Source organism: Panthera tigris, chromosome C1 (assembly GCF_018350195.1).
Source record: "Panthera tigris isolate Pti1 chromosome C1, P.tigris_Pti1_mat1.1, whole genome shotgun sequence".
Taxonomy (NCBI): domain Eukaryota; kingdom Metazoa; phylum Chordata; class Mammalia; order Carnivora; family Felidae; genus Panthera; species Panthera tigris.
The window spans coordinates 182,196,381-182,215,207 of record NC_056667.1 but is presented as its reverse complement, the minus strand read 5'-3'; the positions used below and the strand labels follow the sequence as shown (position 1 = coordinate 182,215,207).

Sequence of the window (18,827 nt, the reverse complement as noted above, 5' to 3'; positions counted from 1 at the left end):
TGCCTATCCCCAGAAAACAAGTTGTATACAATATTCAATGTTTTCGATGATGAATCAACCTGCTGGACCTATCAGGAAGGCATCCTGTCAATGAAAGTAACAAGAAAAGGATCTGTCATTAGTACACTTGATGCCGACTGGCTGGAGTTAACTACATTTTATTATAAACAAGGCTTGTCTTTAATTGATTCTTTTGTATGCTGGGAAACATCTAAAGGTATGTTTTATATTATAATATATTGATACCTAAAAAATTTGACCTGTATCAGAGTTGGTGGAAGTGTTTTTGCCTCTCAAGATCTATGGCCAAAAGGACAGGAATTATTCATTATTATTCATTATAAAATTCATTAGGAATTAGATTCCAATTATTACACAGCTATGCAGCTTTAATTTAAAAGCTTAGGGGCTCCTGGGTGGCTCAGTCGGTTAAGCGTCAGACTTCAGCTCAAGTCATGACCTCACAGTTTGTGAATTCGAGCCCTGTGTTGGGCTCTGTGCTGACAGCCTGAAGCCTGCTTCTGATTCTGTGTCTCCCTCTCTCTGCCCCTCCCTTACTCATGCTCTGTCTCTCTCTCTCTCTCAAAAATAAACATTAAAAATTTTTTAATAAATAAATAAAAGCTTAATCATAGTGTGTGGTAGAATTATAATGTAATGTTTGCTGTCGGGTTGTAACTATCAGGTATAGACAAACCACTGTGTGATTGACTAGTAGGATTTTCCAAATAAGATGTATTATAACAGTCCAGTTAAAAGGATTATAGTGGCATTTGATAGTTACTCTCCAAACTTATTACACAATCCCAGATTTGGACACTATCTAACCATGTACTCCAATCTATATCTGACTCTAAAATTTGTATAGAAAAATAATCTTTGGTTTAGAAAATGATATTTACTCTATTTTTTCTGCCTTCCCTTTATCTTTCAACTTCCCCTAGTCTTCCTCTTTTAGTTACGATGGGATATGTAATCACTCATGTCTATCACAAAAACAAACAAAACTTTCCAAAAGTTACTTTCTAGGGAAAGTGTTTTAAAAAAGAAATTGGTGCTGGGGCACCTGGGTAGCTCAGTTGGTTAAGCCTCCAACTCTTGATTTCATCTCAGGTAATGATCTCACAGTTGTGAGATCGAGCTCTGCATCAGGCTCTGCCCTGGGCATGGAGATGGCTTAAGATTCTTTCTCTCTCTCCCTCAGTCCCTTCCCCACCCACGTGCACATGCACATACACACACTGTCCCTCTCTCTCTCTCTCTCTCAAAAAAATAAAAATAAAAAAGAGATTAGTGCTAAAAGAAAAACTCATAGTTAGGAGACTTGAAAATTGCATTAGGAAGGATGAAGGCTATTAAAACCAAGATTAACTAACTTAATGAGGCTAGAGGAAAGAACAAAAAAAGCAATGAGATATCAGTATTCTTTACTATCATTAAGTCAGCCTATTACATCAGGGATACCTTAACTAATAGAACTAAAGACTTTGGATGATTATTTAAAATTATCAAGAGTCATGGGGCGCCTGGGTGGCTCAGTCGGTTGAGCGTCCGACTTCGGCTCAGGTCATGATCTCGCGGTTCATGAGTTCGAGCCCCGCGTTGGGCTCTGTGCTGACAGCTCAGAGCCTGGAGCCTGCTTCGGATTCTGTGTCTCCCCCTCTCTCTCTTCCCCTCCCCCACTCATGCTCTGTCTCTCTCTCTCCTTCAAAAATAAATAAAATTATCAAGAGTCATGGTCCAATAAGTTCTTTTAACTAGCAACCAAGAGTAAGGATCTAGCCTATTGAAGTACCCAGAAATATGGCCCATAGCACACAGCCCATAGCAGGTGCTCAATAGATAGTTCTTAGTATTTTGGTTATTGGAAACTTCCTCCAAGGTGGTCTTTTACGGAAACAGCAAAATCTTTTTTCTTTAAGTTTATTTATTTTCAGTATATGTGCTGCCGAAGCAAGCACAAGTTTATTTTCAGAAAGAGACAGAGAGAGTGCATGCATATGCACAAACAGGGGAAGGGGAGAGAAGGGAAGAAAGGGGGAGAAAGAGAGAGAGAGAGAGAGAGAGAGAGAGAGAGAGAGAGAGAATCCCAAGCAGGCTCCATGCTCAGCACAGAGCTCGACTCCAGGCTTGATCCCACGAACTGTGAGATCATGACATGAGTGAAACCGAGAGGCAGACGCTCAACCAACTGAGCCACCCAGGCACCCATAAGATTTTTATTTTTAAGTAATCTCTACACCCAACATGGGGCTCAAACTTACACCCCAAGATCAAGAGTCTCATGCCCTTACTGACTGAGCCATCCAGGTGCCCCAGAAACAGCAAAATCTAAGAAGAGCATGGACTTTAGGATGAGATAGACTAGGGTTTGAATCCTATGTTCTCTACTTATTAGCTGGGTGATCTGGGGAAGTTAGGTGGGCTCACTGAGCCACAGTTTCCTATAAGGGGAGTAAAAATACTCCCTACTTTACTGCTATAAAAATTTGATAAGATGCAGTATGTACAAAATGACTCCCACAGTGCCTTACCCACTGTCAGAGCTTATTTTCTGGAGTTAGTTTTCTTTCCTGCAACTTGTGTGCAGCTACAGTACTTTTAGTATGGATCAGCTACTTGGAGGTCAGTTTATGCTTCATATATTTCTTTCTCTCTTCTCTTCCTTCCAAAAAGTCTAGTTGGAGACATTTCAAAATTTGGTTTGTTACTAACTGCTGAAGGAAAAACGAGAAATACTCCTTTCAGAATCTCTTTCAGGCATCCCTGCCTTGGGCCTTGCCTGATGAAAATAAAATTAGCCACAGCAGTTGCCAGCCAGAGACTCTGTAGAGCTTTTGTTCATAAAGCCTCAGAAGCTATTTAGAGAGCTCAGGGGAGAATCTCTCCCTCTCAGCAGCTCTGGAATGTCTCATTAGACATTTTACATTGCAGGCCATGCCAAGCCCCTAATGAGCCACCACGGTCTGTGGGGCCTGGCAATTGGGTGTGTCTCTTGGGACTTCCCTAGGAGTACACAGGGAAGCTGCAGAGGGGAAATTGTGACCCATGCCTGTGTCACTGTGAGAAGCAAGTCGGAGGAAGCAGGGCTGAATTGGTTGCTTTGTTCTGGGACATTTGATGCCTGACAGCTAAAGCACATAGGGGACAATGCGTATTTTGTTTTGTCTTGCTTCCATCCTCTTCCAAAATATTGTCAGAAGTCCGCTCACCATGAGAAATAAAAGCACAAAACCAGACATTGCACAGACATTTAAATACCTTACTCCACAAATCTCATAAAATATCTTCCTCTAGAAAGAGGGAGAGGGGGAACAAAACTTTTAACAAGTTTTCTCCTTTGGTGGGGTCACGGTGGAGAGGTTATAAGGACTGTGAAATTCCTCTTCAGTGCCCTTTCCCACGCACTCTCAAAGCCTTCTGCTTCGAAAAGCCCAACAGGAGAGGTACCCAGCGGCCGTCTTGCTGTTCTTGCAGCCTGAGGGTTCCCACTGCAATGGTTTCCTGTATCTGACATTCTCCAGCATTGTTGGGTCCTCACCAAACCGGTCCTCTGCTGGAATCACTGCACACGCACAGGGGCTTGCACTATAGGGCAAAGAACTCCAACTGGTCCCAATTGAGCCAACAAAGATAAAACACTTTATTTTACCAGAATGTGTAGAATCCAGTGGGCAGTTGGCATGGGTTGAGATGAGCAGCTTTGCCAGCTGATATAAAACACACACACAGACACAGACACAGACACAGACACAGACACATATACACCCATGAGTCCCCATACTCTACTAGCCTACAAATGCCCCCATTATCCTCAGAGAATAGTCTCTTCCCACCTTTAGTTCACCCACATCTTAAGGCTACATTTTGATTTTTTATGAATTTTTAGACTTAAGTTCATTTCAAACTCTTCACCCCTATAAAAATGCTTATGTGGAGGGGCGCCTGGGTGGCTCAGTCGGTTGAGCGGCTGACTTCAGCTCAGGTCACGATCTCACGGTCCGTGGGTTTGAGCCCTGCGTCGGGCTCTGGGCTGATGGCTCAGAGCCTGGAGCCTGCTTCGGATTCTGTGTCTCCCTCTCTCTCTGCCCCTCCCCTGTTCATGCTCTGTCTCTCTCTCTGTCTCAAAAATAAATAAAACGTTAAAAAAAAATTTTTTTTTAAATAAAAAATTAAAAAAATGCTTATGTGGAGCTGACAGGCAAGGTGTATCAGAATGAGGAGTGAGGTAGAGTACTGACAAAGAAAATGTATTTATTCACCACAAATATGTGTATGCCAGGCCCTATGCCAGGCACTGGATTTACAATGATGAGCAAAATGGACATCTTCCCTACTCTCAAAAAGCTGGCCCTGCGGCATCAGGCAGTCAGGCGGTAACGGGTACAGAAACATATGTATCTAATTTCAAACTGGAGAAAAGTGTTGTGACATTACCTAACACCATATTGTAAGGAGGGATCAGGAGGTCCCGCCTGACAAGGCACCAATCACACTGAGACTGGAAAGCCAGCATTCTAGAGCCACAGGCAGACCGTTCTAGGCAGAGGAAACACCCCCAGATGTACAAAAACCCTAGGGCAGGAAAGAGGAACAGGGAAAAGGTCTGTGTGCTGGAGCCAGGTATGAAGAGAGAATGGCTCCATACAAGGTAGAAGTGGTAAGCAGCAGCCAATCTTATAAATAATGCAACAAGAGCTAACATGTATTTGTACTTACTATACACCAGCATTGTTCTAAGCACTTTAAATTTATTAACTCACTTAATCCCACAGCAACCCTGTGGGGTTAGTATGATTATTCCCCTTTTGTAGATGAGGAAGCTGAGGCACAGAAATATTTTAAAATGTGCCCATTTTCATGCAGTTAGAAAGTGGGGCAGGGGGCACCTAGGTGGAGTGTGTGCTCCTAAGCAAAAACTTTAAACATCCTGCCAGGATTTTTATTCCAAGTCATTCACTGAAGATTTAAAAAGGGAGTTATGGAGGTGCCTGGGTAGCTCAGTCAGTTAAGCGTCTGACTTGGGCTCAGGTTATGATCTCACGTTTCATGAGTCTGAGCCCTGTGTCAGGCTCTGGGCTAACAGCTCAGAGCCTGGAGCCTGCTTCAGATTCTGTGTCTCCCTCTCTCTCTGCCCCTCCCCCACTTAGGCTCACTTTCTCGCTCTCTCTTTCAAAAATAAACATTTTTAAAAATTAAATAAATAGATAAATAAATAAATAAATAAATAAAAGAGGGAGTTATGACCTGATATGCATTCTTAAAATAACTTCTTCCGCCTCATTTTGGGAAGTGGATTAGAGAGGGTAAGAGTGGAAGCGGGGGGGGGGGGGGGGGGGGGGGGGTTGCTGTCAAGAGGCTGAGACTTGTTTTGGAGACAGAATGTTCATGAATGAGGTACAAAATGGGAGTCTCCATATGTGCCCTCCAGGCCTACCTCTAGGCAGTTTGATGCCAAAAATGACACATGGACCAAAAATACTAAAATGGAATGTTACCTTTCCTCACATTTACATAAATGCTACTGTCATATATAGCTGAAATGAATGTGTCAGAGCACATGGCCAGACAAGTAAGCCACTCCCTGAGAATTTGTTAAGCTTGTGCTTCTTAAACCAGGGCCCAAGTACCCTGAGGGTATGCAGCCTTGTGCTAGGGAGTACACAGGTTCAAAGGATAGAATGTCAATATTACTTAATATGGGGAGTTGGAGAACTTTACTTTTTTACATAATATATTTGAAAGGAATGCAAATATTGCATGGATTTTAAGATATAAACATTAAGACGTTAAAGAAACCTTATTCTTGCCACAAATCAATTCAAACTGTACTTGGAGACCATCCTTCAAGGGTACAGATATACTTTCCTTTGCTACTGATGGTATTTGGCTAAAAAAAATTAAGAAGCAGTGGGTCAGGTCAATGCTTTTCATTTTCATATTATGCATACATAGAAAATGATAAGATAATAAGGTACATGGGTACAAGAAGATAAAGCTTCTCTGAGCAGGAGGGGGCATCCCATATCTTGGCACTTCTGGAAGGGGTTCTCAGAACACCAATGGGCCAAGACATACTGGGTGGGAAACTCTGGAATATGTACTGTTAAGAAGTGACTCAGTTCTATAGGTGCCTGGGTGGCTCAGTAGGTTAAGTGTCAGACTTTGGCTCAGGTCATGATCTCATGGTTCATGGGTTTGAGCCCTGTGTTAGGCCCTGCTGACAGCTCAGCTGTGGATTCTGTGTCTTCCTCTCTCTGTGTCCCTCTTCTGCTCACACTCTTTCTCTGTCTCAAAAATAAATAAAAGTGTTTAAAAATTTTTTTTTAAAAAGTGACTCAGCTCGGGAACAGTTATTAAGTAACTGTTTACAATTATCAACTCATCCATTACCTGGAAGATTTAACACACCAAGCACCCAAACAGCCACTCCCCATGGGACCTTCCCTGACACCCGGCCTCGCCTCCACTTCTGTTAGGGAGAATTTTTCAGGAGATATTAAATACTTTCTCCTGTGTAAGCTTCATTCATCTGTGGCTCTGGGGACTGGCATGGGAGCTAAGAAGGTCGGCCAGGACCTTGGGAGCTCTAAAGTGAGAAGGGAGGGACATAAGTATAATACGCGTATAGAAAAGTGCATTAATCTTATGCGTACAGCTGAATAAAAACAAACATTCAAGATATAGAGCATCTCTTTATATATCAGTTATATCTCAATAAAGCTGGGGAGGAAAGAATTCAGAGGGGGGAAAAAGGTACAGAACATTTCCCACATCCCAGAAGCCACCTCATGACCCTCCCCAGTCAATATCCTCCCACCCAGAGAAAGAATTATTCTAACGTCCATCCCCATAGATTAATTTTGCCTGTTTTTGAACTTCACATAGGTTGAAGTATACAGTATTTACTCTTTTGTGTCTGGCTTCTTTTCTCAAAATAGTTTCTGAAATTCATCCATGTTGCTACATAGCAGTGAGTCTTACTTTTTTATTCTTGTGTGGCATTTTTTGAGTGTACCATGGTTTCATTCTTTTAAACCAGAAGAAATTTAGAAGTACTAGGGTACCCCAATATTGAGAATAAGAAAACAGACACAGAGCCACAAAACCACATTGTAATCCCAAAGTAAATAAGAAGCAGATTATAATTAACTACATAATTATCACAGTATATAATTATTTCTAAAATTCATACCCCCTTTCTAAAAAAGGACTTGGGACATACATATTTTTAAAGACAGTTTTGTGAAGCTGTAAACTTATGATAAAAAGATTTACTTCCACTGGTCACTTTGGTATGACAGTGGACAAGTACATTTAAAGGAAGTGGAACATACACTGTAATTAGAAAACTAACTCTAACTAGTAAATTACACTTTACTGGGTTTGAGGGAACCAATCTGAACAAGGTAAATTCCTCACGGTATTCTGCCCTAATTGTAAATGATGTAAATAATAATGATGATGATTTTCTCCTAAAGCTTATAGCCTGTTAATAAAAATCAAAACCAAAAATTACATTGAAATTATATTTGGCTTCTTTATCTTTAAGCTTAATAGATCACTTGAAAATGTTGTAGGCTATAATTTAGATAAATGTCCAGCAGAGACTTTGATGCGACATTGTACTGTATAAAAACCAAACTGTTTAGCCAGCACGTGACCATGGGAAAATTGTCTCCTATTGCAAAATAGGAGACAAAAGAACGTCCATAAAATCAGTTTAGTTTTCGCCAGCTGGTTATTGTCAACTATTCAAGAAAATGTCAGAGAGGCCCTCCCTTAAAACTTCCTTCCCAGCAGGAATTCTTTTGACAATGACTTCTGTTTAGGATTTTCCTGTTACCATTCTTTCATTATTTTTTTAAAGCATCATTGAGGTAAAGAATTGTTTCGTGTTTATATTTTTTTGAAGTAATCTTACCTCACATTAGTTTGAATATCACACCTATATTTTCAAGAATATACATTTTTATGTTTTCTCTCCTAATGGTGTAATTAATGTGCATAAACATATAGGTCAGAAACCAAAATTTGATTTCAGGGTGAAGGTCAGTTCCCAGTGCTTTTTAGACTTAGGAAATCCACTTGTTTCTCACTGTATGATATTATTTTATCTTGTTTTTGTGTTTGTAGTTTTCATATTTACAGTTTGATTTTAATTCAGTGAAGTACAAAATTGTCTTGACCTTCCCCAAAAAACCCTATAACAATAACAACTCTCAAAGAGGAGGATGTTATTGATTCAGCCAAAACAAGTGCTGATTAATTTATATGCTTTTCTTTCAGCTTCCTAAAAGGGTTATCTAAGGATTTAGATGATTTTAGGAGACACTCAGTATTTGCCACTCTTCTTAATTGCATCCTTTTCCTCACAGGGGACCATTTGCCTAAATCTTTGGAAGGATTCTTTATCTATGAAGAAGAAGGTTCTGGAGTTCCAGGTTCCAGTAGGAAAGGAAATGATGCCATCGTAGTAGAACAATGGACTGTTATTGAGGTAAACTGCAGTTTTCTGACAGTTTAGCTTTACTTTTCTATTTAGTTTTACATGTTAAAGATCTTCATTGCCTAATACCTGCAGTATCCTTCAAACACATTTGTGCAGAGTTCAGAATTTTATCACAAATGCGTAAACAAACTGTATAGATTTGTGAAAAGGTGATTTCCTTTACTCCATGTTCAACTCCGTGATAAGATAGTAAAATAATTACCTGTACCTAAACAGCAGTAGATTCCCAAGGATTTGGCATTATAATCCTGAATAAAGTTCCCAGGCACTGAGACTCTCTTTACACATGCCATGACAACTGGTTGAAACTGAAAAAAAACTCAGTCAATAACTACTATTTTATCTCCAAGAAACCAATGTGACTGACTTTTATTTATTTATTTATTTATTTATTTATTTTACCTTGTGAATTGACTTTCAAAGGCAAAAATATCCAAAAGGTGTTCTCTCTCTCACCAGGCCAAATATGTACACACAGCATTGTCCTTCCTAATCAGAGATGACATTGCTGCTGATGTTGTGCACTCTGAATTCAGATGTCACCGAATGGACTGCCCTTGAGGTGTACAGACTGAATTCAGGTATATTGTGTTGTGTGTATGAGGCCCTCACTGACAGGCTGTTTCATAGACACATGTGCCTTTCTGGCCTTATAAAGGCATACAGAGAGGCATAGCTCATTTTCAAATAAACTAGAAATCCCAATGAGGGGGGAGAAAAGGATTTGGGGGGAGAGGTAAAGCTCCTAGTAAAAATCAATTCCACATGAATAAAAAGCAGGGAAACAACTCAGCATCTAAGCCCCACTCGCCTTTTACTTCCTGATCTTCACTTCCTACTCTTATCCTCACTTCCCAACCCCCGGCCCAGTGTTTCTAACCAGTATGGTCTGTAAACTACTTGGATCCACATCACTAGGGAGCTTTTCTAAATGCAGATCCCCTAGCCCCATACCTTAAAGTCTGATGCCTGAACAAGATTGAGGGAACATAAAGGAAGGCAGGCCCAAACTCTGGAGAACCAGATGGAAACCTCTCTCCACTCTGATCCCCAGTGTCTCTACTTTGGTTCAATGGTTAGAACGCAGCAAGTAGCAGAAAATGAAGCCCACGAAGACTGCAACTGATGAAACTGTACTTAATGGAGCATGAACTCCCTTTATTGTAACACCCATCACCCTTTATTGTAATCACTTGTGTTGCTGGTCATCTTGCCATTAAGGCTATGAGCTCTTATGCTTATTCATGCAGGGCTGTGAAATCAAAACGGACTATGGCCCTCTGCTGCACACTCTGGCTGAGTTTGGATGGCTCCTGACAAGCGTGTTGCCTACACCTATACTGCGACATGACAGGTAATGCCAGAGTAGCCTTACAAACTCTCATTTAATTCAAAATATAGTTCATTTGTTAGATAACTCAATTCAGCAAATGCTTATTTAATGCCTACAAAAAGCATTTCACTGAACTTCTAATCTGATTTCATGGACCTTGGAGATCAGCTAATCTAATCCCCTCAAGTTATAGATGTACAAACTATAACATCTCCTCCCCAAGGGCATGCAAGCAGAGCCAGGCAGGGGCGCAAGACCCACTCCCAGCTCAGGGCAGCTCAAAATGCCTGGAGTCAAGGGGCGCCTGGGTGGTTCAGTCGGTTGAGCATCCAAACCTGGATTTCGGCTCAGGTCATGATCTCACAGTCGGTGAATTCGAGCCCCACATCAGGCTCTCTGCTGAGTGTGGAGCCTTCTTGGAGTTCTGTCTCTCCCTCCCTCTGCCCCTCCCCAGCTCGTGCTGTCTTTCTCTGAAAGTAAATAAATAAGCTTAAAAAAAAAAATGTCTAGAGTGAAGACTGAGTTGATGTAACTCTGCAAACAGAACAACTCAGGCCCCTCTGTAGACCTCTTGTCCTCCCCCTCTGCACTGTGCGCGCAAACCAAGGGAGGCAGGAGCCCAGGCAGTGCTGCCTTCACCTCTCCCCTCTGGTAAGGTGGCTGAGCTCTCCCCTGGAGCACGAACTCATTAGCTGTTTCCACTAAAATAAACTGCCTACATTAGAACCAAAGTGCCATCACTTCACAAATACCAACCTTTCCTTTTCCCCTTTAGTCAATCGTACTTTTTTTTTTAGAGACAGAACGAGAGAAACCAATTAAGTCTTCTGTGTAAAGAGCTTTGCTGTCCCCTGGACACAGAGATGTTCCCTCTACCTTCTTTGGCTTCCAGAAAATGATCGAGTGCCAATGCGGTCCTGCCTGGGCCAGTGACTACCTGCCAAGGACAGCACAGTAACACGTGGCCTTACCCTTTAGCAGCGTCAACTGCGGTTCAACACTCTTGAGTAATTGTCAGGTGTAGCTGAAGGAGGCAGCTCCTCCTTTCTCAGTCTCACCCACCCTCCTGCCTCCTCTGGTTTTCCCAGTTTTGCAACCTACCCCTGTCCAGTATCCCAACTTCCCCCCACACTGTAAAAACATTTGATTGGCATGGCTTTATATTAAAGCTGCATCTTCTTCAGGTGGGAAGAGAGACAAAGACTGATACAGAGTAAAGATACTCAAGCTTTAAAAGGAGGGGTTAGAAATAAGCAATTAATCTGCTTTTCTTCTCCGGGATCTATTGGTAACTGTACTCAAGTTGTGAATGACAACATCCTGAAGCATTAGTTCCCAACTGTTTAAATCTGTGACATAGCTGTCAGGTCACAATACAGTGGTAATTCGCAAGATTTGGTCTTTAAACGAAGCAATATGAAACACCTGGGGAGCCTATGCACCTACAAATTCTGGAGGGCCACCCCAGTGGAACAGTCAGAAGCTCTGAGGGTGAAACCATGAATCTGCACTTTCACAAGCCTCTGAAACTCGTTAACATTAGAAGAATTGTGCAGGAGGTAGTGAGAAAGGAACTCCTCTTCCCTGCCTTTCTACCCCTCATAGCCATGCCCAAGCATTGGCCTATCCCACTCCCCACTCTCCCTCAGAATAACTTGTGTATTTGGCTTTCTCATCTCTTTTTGATGGTTCTCATTGGTGTGTAATTTAGGATATCATCTGGCCCATTACAGTTAGCTCTTCCTAAGAGTACTCTTGAGTTCTGAACCTTTCGTGTTCCTTTTTCCCCAGTGAAAAATATATTCATCATTCCTCCCTCCCATTCACTCAGGGATTCTACTCTCGTGAGCCTAAATTTTTCTTGGGATGCCTGACTGGCTCCATTGGTAGGGTATGTGACTCTTAATCTCAGGGCTGCGAGTTCAAGCCCCACACTGGGCATGGAGCTTATTTAAAATTAAAATGCAAAAAAAAATAGTTTTGTCTTGAAGTATGAGTGACTGCTTGGGCACTGATTAGATAGCAAGTCTGCTGGGCTGGGTGCTGAGCCAGAAAACACAAGCTGAAGCTCCTTCAGCATCTCCTGCTTCTGGTTGGTTTAGGATTGAGGACAGGATTGAGACCAAGTATAATGTGAAGGGGGAGGGTTGTGGAAACCGGAGCCACACTTGACTGGACCACCTTGTCCTGCATATCAGACTGTATGAAGTCACAGGCTTCCCTGGTGAGGAGAGGGCTCACTGGAACAAGGAGTAGCTGTACATTGTCTTTGAAGCAGAGATAACACCACTGCCTCTCCACTGTTCTAGATTCTCCTGTACCCCTGTTCCCCTTGAGGTGCTGTGGGGTCACAGTAGGCCTTTCACACCCTCCTTGTGAAGGCTTATCTTCATGTGTAATTAAAATAGCAAAAGGGCTAGTTGCTGGACTGCTCATAAAGCGACTGTTTCGAACAGCAAAAAAAATGGACACAGTATAGATGTCTGTCACTAGGAATGGTGTGTGTTAAGGCTAAAAAGCTACATAGCAAATTCTAGTGAATGATTAGCTCTGGGACTACGGGTAGGGGACAGGGAAAGCGGGCGTTTCTGCTTTGTCTTTATACATTTTCTGCTATTTGACTTTCTACAAGGAATATTCTGTGATTTAAAAAAAAAAACAACTAATTTTAAAGAGTAAAAAAATCAATTACTAAAAAGATGTGACAGCTGTATCTGCCATGAAGGAGCCTGTGTCTGGTTAAGCTTAAATTTAGTATATAACCAGGCTTGCACTTGGGTTATGGCAGGTCAAACTTACATACCTGAGCACGTATAGGTCGTACAGCAGCGTTAAAAAGAGGAGTAAAGACTGTCAAAGTTAGACGGAATCTTCACCTGAGTGAAGTTTAAAATGAGTTTAAAAAGCAGCATCACCATTTAGCAGGTCTCCATTTAGAATCTGCTGTTTACCCTGGATGGGAGATAGTACAGGGGCACCTGGGTGGCTCTGTCAGTTAAGTGTCTGACTCTTGATTTCAGCTCAGGTCATGATCTTACGATTCATGGGGTCAAGCCCCATGTCCAGCTCTGTGCTGCCCATGTCCGACTCTGTGCTGCCCATGTCTGGCTCTGTGCTGGCAGTATGGAGCCTGCGTGGGATTTGCTCTCTCCCTCTGTCTCTGCCCCACCTGGTTGATTTGGGACTGAAGACAGGATTGAGACCAAAGGTGGTAAAGAAGAGGTCTCGAGTATGTGTGCGCACATGCACACTCCCTCTCTAAAAATAAATAAATAGATAAATAAATGAAAATAGTAGAAAAATACTTTTTAGCAGTAATCACCCGTTCGCAACAAGGCACACTAGAACAAACAGTGTCTACTGTTCTTTTGTATTCAGGAATATTGTGCAATATTGATGTTTATTTTAATCCTTTACGTCTTGTAACTTGTGTTCTTCCAAGTGCCTGCAAGGTAGATGCTATAGGCTGAAAGTCAAGGTTCATTGTTACTATCCGGTAACAAAGATTGTTGATAAAACCGGTTTATCCTCTGCCTTCTTGTTCTTGTCCAAATGTGCTATCTCTGTCAGTCACATGCTTGTCTTAGCTGCTGTAGTACACACAAAGATAGTACTCACTGTCAGTCATGTCATCTTTAAATATAAAGAAAAATACCATTTAAATACAAAAAAAAAAAAAAAAAAAAGAAGATACCACATACAATTCATCTTGGTCCAAGTGGAGGATAGAGCCTAAAAATTTTTAGTCTAGAAGAAGAGTCTGGGATGTGAACCAAACTATTCTATAGGAACTAATCCTTTAGCAGAACCAAAATCCTGAAGTTGAAACCAGTTATGCAAGCGTGATCACTCAGCCTGTCATAAATCAGGATATTTCAGAAAATGTAAATACTGTGATTCACTATATACTAAATCAGCACTGATGATTACAAGTCAGTAAAGGAGCAGAAATAAATAACATCACTATAAAGATACATAAGCTTACACATATACTCATACCCAGAAAAACAAATAACTGTCATGACCTTTCTTTTGGGGCCCACATGTCTGAAAACATGAGTTAGAACCATTGTCAGTGAAAACTTTCTTCCTTAAATATTTTCATCTTGTACACAATCATGTCTTCGGCAATTTCAACTTTTCCCCACTCTTCTATCACCTAAACCATAACTTGAGTGGTCTGTAGATAAGGTATTTTCCCTTCATTTCTTTCATTACTCAAATATGTCATTGGATGACATAAAAATATTTTCCCAATGTGTCCTTACACTGAGGTTGTTGCTTCATCATCCTAGGCAATATCACACCACCAAGGTTGAAAGCCACATTGCCATGGAAACATGATAATGTGGTAATCAGATAACACTACATTATTCCAGGATTATTGCTGTCAGCTGTGAAAACTTGCCAGAATCCCTTCTTAATCGTTATCACTATGTAATTATACAAATGGGCCCAATCCTTTTCTTTTCAAGAAATCAACATGAAAATTGACATTAAACAATTCAGGGAAAATCTGGTAGGGGATCAAATTAGCTGAACTAGCAGCTAATATTGCTGCCCTTAAAATAATCACCAGAATAAAATGGAAGGGGAGCCAAAGTTCCCTCTGTTTGGCTCCCTCAAACCAACAAGGTCATCCCCCTCTCCCTGAATAATCATCTGGAAAGGGATGGGGGAAGGGGGCATCTTAACAGGAACCCACGGTAATTCTGATGTGCTTTCAGAAAAACACTGAAGTATAATCTTGCAGAGGGACCATGAAAGCATTTTAGAATACAATATAGAAGAAAGATATACACCTTCATCTATATCTCAGAAGACAGAATTGAAAAGCAGGGGTTTGGGGGTACAATGAATCATGTTATACTGTTCTGAGAATATAAAAACATCTGATCCTTAAGAACAAGATCTGAATAACAAAAAGAGAAAATTGTCTTCTCACTGTGATGCTGGCAGTCCTGCTCCCTCTTCCATTTTCTGCAGCCCTTGCAGAAAAGGCTCCACAGCCTTGTGGTCACCACAGCCCAGAAGCATAAGTCTGTGCAGTCACTTGAGACACTTTCGTGTACCAGTGATTTCCTCTCAATCCTCAAGTGGCAGCCAAAGCAGAGCTGCATATTTATACACAGTCAGGGAAAGGCTAGGGTTTCGTGTTTAGTTCATTTTAATATGCTTCTCTTCCCTTCCTAATTTAAATTCTGTAGAAACAGTATGGTGTAATTCCTAGTTACGCTCATAGTAATCTTGCAGTGAGCAGCATTTTGATAAGGCCACTTTTTAAACAAGTTTATTTCTTTATTTTCAGAGACAGAGATAGAGCACGCATAAGCGGGAGGGAGGGGCAGAGAGACAGAGGGAGAGAGAATCCGAGCAGGCTCTACACTATCAGCACAGAGTCCAAGGCAGGGATGAAATCAAGAGTTGGACCCTTAACCGACTGTGCCCCAAGGCCACATTTTTCAAAATAGTCAATTTGTCTATTGTAGATACTTCCAGTTATCACTTCCTCATCTGAACTTCAATTTTTGACATTTTGTCAGGCAGGGGGGTTGGGAGAAGCTAAACTGTGGGAGTGCTCTTTTTAGTTTTTAATACACTCATATTAATACCTGAAAAACAAATCAGGGTCATAAGCCAAAGGAACTGTCACCAAGCACATAGTTATAAAGGTGCATGCAAAAATTAATTTTATAACTTTGCTTTCAAAATGAATTTTATTTTATATCTTAAAAGCAAGAATTTACTCATTTGTTTTTGAGTTGCAACATTAAACATGGCAATTAATTAATTAATTAGATGATACAAAACTGATCAGAAAATACAAATTAACCTAACAATTCTGTTTCCTCTAGTCTAACTCTACAATCATAAATGAAAGCTCTTTATAAAAGTTTTTTTTTAAGTTTATTTATTTATTTTAAGAGAGTGGGTGCATGAGTGGGGGGGTGGGGAGGGGCAGAGAAAGGGAGAGAGAGAATCCCAATCAGGCTCCATGCTGTCAGCACAGAGCCCGATGCGGGACTTGGTCTCGAGATCTGAAACCATGACCTTAACCGAAATCAAGAGTCAGATGCTTAACCAACTGAACCACCCTGGCACCCCAAGAGTATTTTTATCCCACAAATGACTAAACAGCTACAGATAAGCCACTCATTTAGAACCATTTCAGTTGTATTCAAACTGAATCACATTTTTGCATTTTATTTGAAAATGTTCTTTCAGTTCAACTCAAATATCTATTGAGTGCCTGATATGTACAAGGCAATATTTTACTCACTCTAGGGGCTGACTCTGGCTTCCAGGAAGGAACTCATAGTCGGCTTGGAGACGCAACACCATTACAAATAACTAATGCAGAACAGCTCATGACAAGTCCTGCAGTGGAGGTCTAGAGCATGTATTCTCAATAGGGGTGATACTGCCCGAAGGGGGTGAAAATTAGTTATAAGGGGAGGTAAAAAAAATCTTAAATACTACAGTGGTTTGTGGCCCTCCAAAAGGTCACGGTACATAAACACAAACACAGCATATCTTTAGGATTAAAATTTAATAGGATTGGGGGGAATTTGGGGAGAAATATCTAAAAAGTCTTTTTTGGGGAAGCAATAATGAAGAGTTGAGTATAAAGCAGGTGAATATGCTAGGGGACTTCAATGAAGGAGGAGGGCAGGTCTGCGAAAGCTGTGTGTCTGAGGGGGAACTTTAGGAAAGAACAGATCTTCTGAAAGCAGTTTTAGAGAGAATACTCCCTGTGGCAAATAGGACTATTTACTATTCCGTTTCATCTCATGTAGCAGCACTAGTCTGTTGGAAGTGGCTGCCTGGAACACTATAAAACCAAGGATTCTGAGACTAGAACGAGGCTCAGCAAAAAAGAATGCAGTGGTCAATCAATTAGTGATGCCTGCTATGTGCGTAGAAGGTAGAAAGTTGAAGTACGGGTACCACAAATTATTTCCTTTCTCTGGAAATCTTAAGCAAAAACACAGGAAAATGCAAGATATATTCCAGGGAAAGTTAGTACAGGTGAATGAATTCCTAAAGACCTCTTCTAATCAAACCCAAAGAATTCAAGACTGATTTTTACCAAAGAATAAATGTGAAAGGGGAGGGATCATTTTTATCATGTGTAAATCTACAACCATTCTCCTTCATGTCACCATTACCTGTACTCATAAAACAATTTTTCTTAAATATACAAGTATAAAGTGCACAAAACACAAATGGGTATAATTGTAAACACTTGTGTAGTTTCTACTGGACAAGAAACAATATCGGAACGTTGAAAGCCCTCCACGTATTTCCCCATCACATCTACTCCCTTCACTCAGAGTAACATCCCAACTTTTAGGATAATCACTTCCTTGCTTTGCCCAAGAGTTTTATCACTCTTGCATGTGTATCTAAACTGTATACAGTTCAGTTTTGCCTATTTTTGAATTTTACACAAATGGAATTTTATGTTTGGCTCCAGTGGTTGATTATGACAAGCAGCGCTATCCTGAACATGAGCAGGGATCCTAGTGGACACGGGCATGAGTTTCTCAAGCGAATAGATCTGGAAGTGGTGTTGCTGGGTCATAGGGCATTTCTTTAGCTTTATTAGATAAATGCCAGACTCTTTCCAACTAGAATGCTGCAGTTTACACTCCTAACAGCAGAATATGAAGTTCCCATTGCTCCAACAAAAAATATTGTCAGATTTTTAAATTTTGCCATCCTAGTGCGTATACACTATCATATCGGTGTGGTTTTAATTTGTATTTACCTACTTACTACTGAGATTGAGCACATTTTCATATGTTTATTGGCCATTTGGATGTTTCTTTTGTAAAGCACCTATTTAAATCTTTTGCCCAATGTTGTCCTTATAAATAACTTCCTGCAAAAATAACCTAAAAGCTTAAATACCACTAAAGATGTTATCAAACTGTGATAGAACTGCTTTTTAATTTTGTTTTTGTTGCTTGCTTGTTTTAAGTAGTGCTGTTCATTCTTAACTGAATTCATGGGGAGATGTTTTTTTTTAATGTTTATTTATCTTGAAAGAGAGCACAAGTGAGAGAGGGGCAGAGAGAGAGGGAGAGAGAGAATCCCAAGCAGGCTCCACGCTGTGAGCACAGAGCCCGACATGGGGTTCAATCTCACAAACCATGAGATCATGACCTGAGCCAAAATCAAGAGTCCGACATTTAACTAACTGAGCCAGCCAGGTGCCCCCAAAGGGGGAATTTTTTAAGGAAAAGCTTTCAATGATCCATCTTATATGTGGTGCTTAAATGCTGAGAGTCAAGAACTTGCCCTCTCTCTCCTTCTCTCACCATATGAACACCAGGACCTGTGTGGTCTGTTTAAATAATCTAATTGGCCCAGAAGAAAATGAACACTTGTTTTTATTTTCTTCACTATTCTCCACTACAACCCCTGCACATTATAAGCTGAAATTATTCATTTGGGAGAAGCTACATAAAAATCTGAACTTTTGCAAAGTAATCTATGCTTATCCATTCATTATAAAGTGTTCCAGCAGAATAGAATTAAATTAGGCCACTCTTCTCTGTAGTCAGAGCTTTACTGAATTCATTCTACACTTGTTGTAGAGATAGTATGGTGTTGTGGGAAATAGAGAAGACCCAAGACAAAACTCTTAAAAACTCTGAGTCTCAATTTCCTTATCCATAAAATGGATAAAATAATATCTTCTCTGCGCACCTCAAAGGGCTATCCTAAGAGGGACGCCTGACCAGCTCTGTCGGTGGAGCATGTGACTCTTGATCTCTGGGTTCTAGGTTCAAGCCCCACATTGGGTGTAGAGATTACTTAAAAATCAAGCCTTTTTAAAAAGGGGGGTGGCTATCATAAGAAGCAAAAGTGCTCATTAACAAGGAAAATAGTGTACCAAAAGCACTACACAAATCCAAGTTATCCTTCTTTTTTCTTTTAACCTATATTTATTTTTGAGAGAGAGAGACAGTGTGA

The 18,827-nt window shown here is 40.7% G+C and overlaps 1 protein-coding gene across 10 annotated transcripts in view; it reads left to right on the top strand.

Moving 5' to 3' along the window:
• RFTN2 (raftlin family member 2) overlaps nucleotides 1-18,827 on the top strand; it is a 136,068-nt gene that overhangs the window by 59,755 nt on the left and 57,486 nt on the right. For all 10 annotated transcript variants that reach the window (XM_042995001.1, XM_042995002.1, XM_042994995.1 and 7 more), the window contains 3 exons: nucleotides 14-217; nucleotides 8,379-8,500; nucleotides 9,763-9,866. In XM_042995001.1, the coding sequence (XP_042850935.1) occupies nucleotides 14-217; nucleotides 8,379-8,500; nucleotides 9,763-9,866 (430 nt within the window). The remainder of the gene's footprint in view (nucleotides 1-13; nucleotides 218-8,378; nucleotides 8,501-9,762; nucleotides 9,867-18,827) is intronic.